At 52.4% G+C, this 10,000-nt stretch overlaps 1 protein-coding gene across 1 annotated transcript in view; it reads left to right on the top strand.

Annotated features, from left to right (window-relative positions):
• Positions 1-10,000, top strand: part of zranb3 (zinc finger, RAN-binding domain containing 3) — a 25,658-nt gene that overhangs the window by 11,236 nt on the left and 4,422 nt on the right. The window contains exons 8-10 of the mRNA XM_084454064.1: positions 2,263-2,409; positions 6,856-6,975; positions 8,467-8,705. Of these exons, the coding sequence (XP_084310190.1) occupies positions 2,263-2,409; positions 6,856-6,975; positions 8,467-8,705 (506 nt within the window). The remainder of the gene's footprint in view (positions 1-2,262; positions 2,410-6,855; positions 6,976-8,466; positions 8,706-10,000) is intronic.

Here is a 10,000-nt window from a genome sequence, read left to right as displayed (position 1 = left end):
TGTCATCATATCGATACAATAATATGGGTAAGACCATTCTAAGAGGAGAAGTAATTTTTAGTTTTTTTATAAATCGGTATCGGTATCGGCCGTTCTGAGGAAAATAATCGGTATCGGCCCAAAAAAGTCCGATCAGAGCTTCCCTAAAAGATATCATGTCTCCCTGTCTCATTCTTTCCTGCATTTCAGGCAATGGAGGTTGGTTGTCTTTTTTTGAGAGCCAACAGGGAGAATAATGTGTAAAAAAGTAATTATTTGGTTGCTTAAGTAAATAACCAACTTTTTATGAGATATTTGTTCTCTCTTTTTAGGGAAAAAGAAACATTGAAATTCTGATTAAAATGTTTCAACTGTGAATCTGGATATCTACATAATTGTATTTGGGGTTGTAATTGGGATGGATATACTATGCGCCTCGCAAGAGCCATGTATCTACTCACAATTCTAGTTTCAAAATGCTCCAAAACGCGTAATTTGCATATTAAAATCACTAAAAAAAAATCCGGGGGAGGATGACCCCTGACCCCCCTACCATAACTAAGGGTTTGGACCTTGTCACCTTTTTCACTCTCTGACCCACACACACCCCTACCCTACCCACACACACCCCTACCCTACCCACACACACCCCCTACCCTACCCACACACACCCCTACCCTACCCACACACCCCCCTACCCTACCCACACACACCCCTACCCTACCCACACACACCCCTACCCACACACACACCCCTACCCTACCCACACACACCCCTACCCTACCCACACACACCCCTACCCTACCCACACACACCCCTACCCTACCCACACACCCCTACCCACACACACCCCTACCCACACACACCCCTACCCTACCCACACACACCCCTACCCTACCCACACACACCCCTACCCTACCCACACACCCCCTACCCTACACACACACACCCCTACCCTACCCACACACACCCCTACCCTACCCACACACACCCCTACCCTACCCACACACACACCCCTACCCTACCCACACACACCCCTACCCACACACACACACCCCTACCCTACCCACACACACCCCTACCCTACCCACACACACCCCTACCCTACCCACACACACACCCCTACCCTACCCACACACACCCCTACCCACACACACACACCCCTACCCTACCCACACACACCCCTACCCTACCCACACACACCCCTACCCTACCCACACACCCCTACCCTACCCACACACACCCCTACCCTACCCACACACACCCCTACCCTACCCACACACACCCCTACCCACACACACCCCTACCCTACCCACACACACCCCTACCCTACCCACACACACCCCTACCCTACCCACACACACACACCCCTACCCTACCCACACACACCCCTACCCTACCCTACCCACACACACACCCCTACCCTACCCACACACACCCCTACCCTACCCACACACCCCTACCCTACCCACACACACCCCTACCCTACCCACACACACCCCTACCCTACCCACACACCCCCTACCCTACACACACACACCCCTACCCTACCTGTCAATCTGTCTGGGGAGGGAGTCTGATTCTGGTCTTTACTGTTGTGGTCTTAATGCACTCAAATCCCTCAGCCCCTCCCCCCCCCCATCTTCCCCATCACTACTTTTCTCTCTTCCTTAAATACTCCTCTCGGTTCACCTTGAGAGGCCAACTATCTGTCTTTGATTTATCGTATCGGCCCGCTGCGTTCTCCATCTTCAACCCCCCCGGGTTGTCACGGCGGCGCTATAATTGGGCCCTGCCGCGTGACCCGCCTAGACGCGGCGGCGTGGACCGGGCTTCCTGGCGAGGAGCGGTGTCTCTGGGAATTGTCTCCGCGCTTCTCGCTCTCTCTCTCTCTCTCTCGCTCTCTCTCTCTCTCTCTCTCTCTCTCTCTCTCTCTCTCTCTCTCTCCCCAGCTGAGGGAAAGTGGGGCAGCGTTCTTTCGCAGGGTCCATTAATTGTTCTGCCCTTTATATCTCAGAGAAAGAGAGAGAGGAAAGAGAGAGAAATAGAGAGAGAGAGAGGAAAGAGAGAGAAATAGAGAGAGAGAGGAAAGAGAGAGCGGAAAGAGTGGAAAGAGAGAGGGAGAGAGAGAGGAAAGAGGGAGAGAGAGAAAGCGAGAAAAAGAGAGGAAAGAGATAGGGAGAGGAAAGAGAGAGAGTGAGAGGAAAGAGGGCTAAAGAAGAACCGATCTGTGTGTGTGCGTGTGTGTGTGTGTTTCTCAACCCCGCTCTGCGTCTTCTCCAGGAGGCGATCGCCAGCTTCGAGGAGTGGGAGAAGCTGATGAGGACGATGGCGTCCAGGGGGGCGGAGCCTGCCACCGCCGTCGAGAGCCCGTTCTCACGGGTCATGACGCTCGTCACGCGCATGTACAAGCAGACCGCCGTCGCCAAGGTAACTCAGGGCACACACACGCAGCGCAGGCAGCAGTGGCAGATCCCCCCCCCCGGTGTGTCACTCAACACCCCCAAACTCCCCGACCTTTCACCCCAGATCCTGTGAGGCTGCTAGATGCTCTAGATAAGACCTCCCCATCCCCGTGTGTGTGTGTGTGTGCGTGCGTGCGTGCGTGCGCGTGTGCGTGCGTGCGTGTCAGGAGGACACAGTGGACATGGTTTGTGGTATGCGATATAAGGTTTTAATTATATCAAGACTAATTGATCACTGACATCCCTGGTAAGACAGAATCATCCCTGGTAAGACAGAATCATCCCTGGTAAAACAGAATCATCCCTGGTAAGACAGAATCATCCCTGGTAAAACAGAATCATCCCTGGTAAGGCAGAATCATCACTGGTAAGACAGAATCATCCCTGGTAAGGCAGAATCATCCCTGGTAAGGCAGAATCATCCATGGTAAGACAGAATCATCCATGGTAAGACAGAATCACCACATAGAGCACAGAGCAGAGTAATAAATGAGTCACCAAGGCAACCTGGAGGGTTCAGAGTCACACGGTTTATTGTATTTTTTCCAGGTTATGGATGGATGGATGGATGGATGGATGGATATATATGATAGATAGATGGATATGATGGATGGATCGATAGATATGATAGATGGATAGATATATAGATATGATGGATGGATAGATAGATACAGTAGATAGATATGATGGATGGATGGATAGATAGATGGATAGATATGAACTTTAACCTGAATCGGGGGACCAGGCGTCGTCCCTCTTCAGCGCCGCTCCGTGTTATTCTCTTGACCCTAACGTCGCCATGGAAACAGACCCTAGCGGCGTGGCTGCCGGTGAAAGCACTCTGCCGGCTGGAGAGGCGGGCCGCCGCAACAACATTGGCCTTTCACAGCTCTCACCTCAACACTCAACCAACCCCTCCCCAACACTTACCACCCCCCCCCCCCCGCCCCCTCACAGTTCTCACACGTCCTCAACACTTAGCACCCCCCCCCCAACACTTACCAACCCCTCCATCACCCCCCCCCCCCTCTCCACCCGCCCCCCGCCAAAGTAACAGCACCTTTTCTCCAGCCGTCTCTTTGGTGTCGTCGCCATGGCAACACGGGAAGTCGCCGCCGACTTTTTATTTTTATTTTTATGTAACTTTTAGGAAAGAGAGTTTTACTTTAGTGTAACTTTTAGTAAAGAGAGTTTAACTTAAGTGTAACTTTTAGGAAAGAGAGTTTAACTTTAGTGTAACTTTTAGGAAAGAGAGTTCAACTTTAATGTAACTTTTAGGAAAGCGAGTTTAACTTTAATGTAACTTTTAGGAAAGAGAGTTTAACTTTAATGTAACTTTTAGGAAAGAGAGTTTAACTTTAATGTAACTTTTAGGAAAGCCGTCCGCGTGCGGAAAGGTTTGGAGAGCGAGACCCTCCGCTGTTTGTGTGAAATATGGTAAATGGTAAAAAGAAAGTTGTTGTTGAGAGTACAAAAGAGTTGTTGACGACGGGGGGGGGGACCTTTGGTCTTAAATTCGGGACGTTTGGTCGTGAGGGGGGGGTTCGTTCGATCCACCCGACCCCCCCCCCCCCCCCGCCCGGGTTGCTTTGTCAGCCGCTGAAGGGCTTCTGGATGGGAGCGTTTTGACCTCGCTGCTGCCTCACACACCTGCTCCAAACGGGGCCCCGACTGATCGAGTCCTCCGTTAAAAACAGCTTCTTCAGCTCCACAGAACGGTTCAGATAACCAGGGGGCGGGCGGGGCTCAGGAGGTAGAGCGGGGCGGTCGTCCGATGATCGTAGGGTCGGCGGTTCGAATCGCGTCTCCTCCTGTCCACATGTCACCCGTCCACATGCCACTCGGGGCAAGACGCTAAACCCCGTAATTACTCCCAATTATCAGGCTGCCGCCATTGGTGCGTGAATGAGAGGCCATTATTAGTCCATTTGACCGTTTTACCATGCAGAAACAGAGCCGATGCCGTTCTCTGACGCAGAGGCAAAATCATGAGCACTTGGTGGTGAAATGGCCGCCTGATATGAGGTGTGAAGTGTTCTGATTGCGTCCCTCCATAACAAGCCCCATGACCCCCCAGGACGCCGCCAAGGAGGGCGGGACCTGCAGGGTCTCAGGAAGGCCGAGGAGACCGGCGGCGAATGCAATCATCGGCGCCGTGCCCCCCCCTCCCCCCCCCCCCCCCCCGCCCCGCCCCGCCGCGCCCCCCGACGCTCTGATTTTTCCCGGTTCGACGTCGTCGTCGTGCTGATTGGAATTTTCACTCCGTTTGCCTTCGGCCCCGCCTGTGATTAAAGGTCTGGCCGGCGGGCGGCGCGATCGATGGTCTGATTTGGCCGCGCGATCTCCTCTCATTTCCTGTCATCCAGCAACGTCCGCCGCCGCGGTCGGGTGCTCTCTCTCTCTCTCTCTCTCTCTCTCTCCGCTGCTCGGCGGGGGGGGCCGGGGAGGCGGCGGGGATGGGGGGGGGGGGCTTCTTTTGTGCGGATAGATTTCATACATCCGTGTCAAGTCGGTGTCGGGAACGCGAACAAACCGACGACCGCCCGGGCAACCGTGGCGCCGTGACGCGGACGAGTCACGCGGCGCGGTGGAGCTGGGGGCGGAGGGAGGGAGGGGGGGGGGGGCGCGTTATTTTTACCCCGGCGAACATCTGCTCCCAATTACCGAGGGAGGGCGTCCCTGTGATGCCGGACTTTAAAGAGAGACAGAGCGAGCGCCAGGCGCTCCAGAGACGACAAGTTTGTGTACTAATTAAACGGGGGGGGAGGGGGGGGAGGAGCAGTAATGAGAACTTTCCGCCCCGACAGACAGAGCAGGATTCGGCTTCATTACAGCTCCAGCGAAGTTCAGGTTGGTAATTATCTGGTGTTGGGGGGGTTGGGAGTGGGGGGGGGGTCTTCTCAGCGCGGCAGGTCACCGGGGAGGATGGGGGTCGGGGGGTGGGGTAGGCGGTCGGACCCCTGCAGACGGGGTGAGGCGGCGGACGCCACGGCGGGCACTAATGAGAACCGGAGAAGAGGCGCCTCTCTCTGGACAAACCGTTTGTTGAAGAAAAAAATAAAAGAGAATTTCTGGGTCGGAGACGGAGAGAGAGAGAGAGAGAGGGTCCGAAGCAACAACAAAAAAAGTGTCCGTCGCGTTTTATGACATCACACTGTACAGCCCCCCCCCCCCCCCCCCCACTGGTCTAATTGGAGTCTGATGTGACCTTTTGAACATGGTCCAAGCTGGGGTGATTAGTTGTCAAGTGCGTCTCGCGCAGGGCCTTCGGATGGAGAGACTGGCCAGTGAGTCATCCATACATCCACTCTCTCTCTCTCTCTTTCTCTCTCTCTCTCTCTGTCTCTGTCTCTCTGTGTCTCTCTCTCTCTCTCTCTCTCTCTCTCACACTTGCCGGTGAGTCATCCATACATCCACTCTCTCTCTCTCTCTCTCTCTCTCTCTCTCTCTCTCTCTCTCAATTCAATTGGCTTTATTTGGATGATGTAACACTACAAAGCAGCGTTTGGACATTGAAAAACAACATTAATTAGAAAGAGCAAAGAAACGTAGGCTACTATAAGACAGAAATAATAACAATCAAATAAAAAAGATACAAATACAGGCGAAAACAAATGATATGTCAGATATAATGACAATGACGTGTGTCAGGTGACTCTCACTGTCCCTCAGTCTATGGCCGACAGCAACATAGACTGCTGCTAGCTTCTGTTTGACTCCTCCTCTAGTATGATGGGCAGTTTCTCCTCATCTAATAGGTTAAGAAAACCTTTTGTTAGGGATTCAAATATTTTTAAAATGTGTTTCTTTAATATGTTTATACTTTTCACGTTTGGTGAGGAAGTGCAGCTCTGTTTCAGGTTCACTGAGGGTGCAATGACATCACAGCCTCTGCTCTGCAGGGAGCCCCTCTCTCTCTCTCTCTCTCTCTCATTCTCTCTCCCTCTCTCCCTCTCTCGTACCTTCTCTCTCTCCCTCTCTCATTCTCTCCCTCTCTCTCTCTCGTTCTCTCTCTCTCCCTCTCTCCCTCTCATTCTCTCTCACCATCTCTCTCACTCTCATTCTCTCTCTCCCCCTCTCTCATTCTCTCTCCCCCTCTGTCATTCTCTCTCCCCCTCTCTCATTCTCTCCCTCTCTCATTCTCTTTCTCCCTCTCTCACACTCTCACTCTCACACTCTTTCACACACTCTCACACTCTCTGTCCCTCACTCTCTCTCTCTCCCTCTCTCTCTCTCTCACCATCTCTCCCTCTCATTCTCTCTCTCTCCCTCTCTCACACTCTCTCGCACACTCTCTCTCTCTCTCTCTCTCCCTCTCTCTCTCTCTCTCTCTCTCTCTCTCCCTCTCTCTCTCTCCCCCCCCCAGTCTGATAGGGTCTGACTCTGTGTTGTGTTGGTTGTTGTCCCCCAGGCCGGAGCAGTGAAGGACTACATCCGTCTGCTGCTGGAGACGGAGGGGCTGAAGTTCCTGGTGTTCGCCCACCACCTCGCCATGCTGCAGGCCTGCACCGAGGCCGCCATCGAGACCAAGGTGGGCGCCGCACGCCCCCTCGCACGCCCACGCACGCCCGCGCCGCGGCTGCCAGTCATGCCCGCCGCCCACGCCCTCTCTCTCTCTCTGTCTCTCTCTCTCACAGGCCGCCGACGCCACCACCCCAGGATAGATACTGATACACTCATAGATAGATAGATAGATACTGATACACTCAGATAGATAGATAGATAGATAGATAGATAGATAGATAGATAGATAGATACTGATACACTCAGATAGATAGATAGATAGATAGATAGATAGATAGATAGATACGGATACACTCATAGATAGATAGATAGATAGATAGATGGATACTGATACACTCATAGATAGATAGATAGATAGATAGATAGATGGATACTGATACACTCATAGATAGATAGATAGATAGATAGATACTGATACACTCAGATAGATAGATAGATAGATAGATAGATAGATAATAATAATACATTTAATTTGTAGTGCGCTTTACATTCCGAGAAATCTCAATACAATAATAAAAATATACAATAATAATAATACAATAATATTATTTATTTTTTAAATAAAAAAAAAGATAGATGAAAGATGACATGGGAGAATGGTCAACAGAAAGCTTTTGTGAAGAGGTGGGTTTTAAGGTCTTTCTTGAAAGTACCCACAGACTGAGGTTCCCTGAGGTGGTCGGGGGGGGGGGTTCCACAGCCTGGGAGCAGCAGGGCCGAAGACTCGCATCCCCATGGTGTTTAGCTTGAACCCAGGGGGGTTGAGGAGGTGGCAGTGGAGGAGCGGAGGGTGCGTGAGGCGGTCTGAGGGGTGAGGAGTGGAATCATTCGATTCAGAATCGATGAATCGATGTTTTAAACCCAGCCCTAGTGATGAAGTTGTTCCACCTCTCCTCTGTGGCCTCTGAGTGCGAGAGAGTCTGTGGTTTGAGAAAGTGATTTATGGCGGAGAAAAGTTGCTTGGAGTTGCCAGGGCTATTATTAATGATGTTTGAATAGAAGTGCGAGCGTGCATCACTGAGGGACTTGGCGTAGGCCTTTTGATGCTCTCTGTAGGCCTGTTTATGTACAGTCAGTCCTGGAGCCTTGAGACGCCGCTCAAGGACACGTCCGGCCGTCTTCATCTTCCGCAGCTCGCAGGAGGACCAGGGGGCTGAGCGTGAGAAGGAGACGGTTCGGGATTTGAGAGGGGCGTGGAGGTCCAGGAGACTGCTCTGAGACTGATTGTAGAATCAGTTGTAGAAGATACCGATACACTCATAGATAGATAGATAGATAGATAGATAGATAGATAGATAGGGGATCGATATATAGATGGATAGATAGATATGGCTTTAGGCCTGGGCCATGGCAAACACACCAGTATTTGACATGTCTCTCCCATGATGTTTTTAGCCTCTCTTACTCTGAAAATGTAATTTAATGTAATTTATAATAAGAAAATAAATTATCAATAAGAAAAGATAGACAGTGTGTCATCCTCCCGGTCCCGGCCCAGAGTGAGGCTGCCACAGGGGCGCGTTCCGCGGTCGCGACCGTACCCAAAATGGACATCCCCATGCGTACAACATCTTTTCAGCACCATGGACAGCGCCTACCAGGTAGAGCTGGCTGGGGAACGCCAGCTGTGCGGAGAAGCCCCAGTCAGCACCATGGACAGCGTGGCCAGGTAGAGCCGGCCGAGAAGCCCCAGCTGAACCGAGAAGCCCCAGTCAGCACCATGGACAGCGTGGCCAGGTAGAGCCGGCCGAGAAGCCTCAGCTGAACCGAGAAGCCCCAGTCAGCACCATGGACAGCGTGGCCAGGTAGAGCCGGCCGAGAAGCCCCAGCTGAACCGAGAAGCCCCAGTCAGCACCACGGACAGCGTGGCCAGGTGATCCCAGGAGAGCCCAGGCTGAAGACAATCGGCTGACGAGCCCCACAACCTCAAAAAGGCCAGCCAGAGAGACAGACCTTAATCATTTGACTCGGAGTCGAACCCAACCCTGGCCCGGAGCAGTCGCCTACCGAAGCCCCGGATTTCGGTCGTCTCCACGGGAAATCATTATTTTTTACAAGTTTTTGAGTTTTTCTGTTTTCATTGAAATAAATGCGCTACAGCGCAGACGAGCTCCCCGGTCTTGATCTGAATCCCTGAGCTCCACCTCAGCTTCCCCTCCTGGGGGTTTCACTTTAGATAGATGGATCGGGGGGACGGGGGTCTTGGAGCCGCTCAGGTCAGAATGGTAAATGTGTGTCCGACTCCGGGTGAACCAGTGAGCGTGGCCGCGGAAAGAGCTCAGCGGCCTGCTGCGTCGAGGTCGTTTTACGTACGTTACGTTAACGTTAACACGACTGTCCGTTTCTGAGGTGGCGCCGTTACGTACGGCCTCCCCGGTAAAGATCCTTCCGGAGCGCCTAGACACGTCAACCGAAGTGTTCTTCCCAGCCAAAACAAACTTTTGGGAGCAGTTAAACTTTTCTTCTACCCCCCCCGCCCCTCTCCCTCTCTCTCCTGTTTTTTTTTTTGTTTTTTTTAACTGAAGCCAGGTTTTTTTTTCAGGTTTTTTTTTCTCCGCAACTTGTGAGCGAACGGCTTTCTCAGCAAGCAGCAGGCGCGGAATGTGAGAGACGGAGAGAGAGAGAGAGAGAGAGAGAGAGGAGAGGTGTTGTGCTGCCGCCGAATGTGATCGCACCTTCCGACGCGCACCGAGCGCCCTCAGACTCATAATCACCAATTAACAGGGAGAGAGAGAGAGAGGGGGGGGGGGAGAGAGAGAGAGAGAAAGGGGCTAAAAAAAGGAACCGCCGCCGCCAGCGAACAAACACTTTTGGCTGAGCCTGCTGGAGGAGCGAAGAGAAGGGATGACTAAACAGGAGCTTGTTAAAACGCCATGATATTAGTCACGACGCCTACACACACTATTTCCTCCCCCCCGGTTCGTGCATGCGCCACTGATTGGAATAGAAGTGAAAGCGCGCTCGCTTGTAATCACAGGTCGAGAGGGTGGGGCAGGGGGGGGGGGGGGGGGTTATGATTGCTAGTCTGTTTT

The sequence above is a fragment of the Borostomias antarcticus genome (assembly GCF_949987555.1).
Source record: "Borostomias antarcticus genome assembly, chromosome: 19".
NCBI lineage: Eukaryota > Metazoa > Chordata > Actinopteri > Stomiiformes > Stomiidae > Borostomias > Borostomias antarcticus.
The sequence above is the reverse complement of the archived record's forward strand: the minus strand, read 5'-3'. Positions and strand labels throughout refer to the sequence as shown.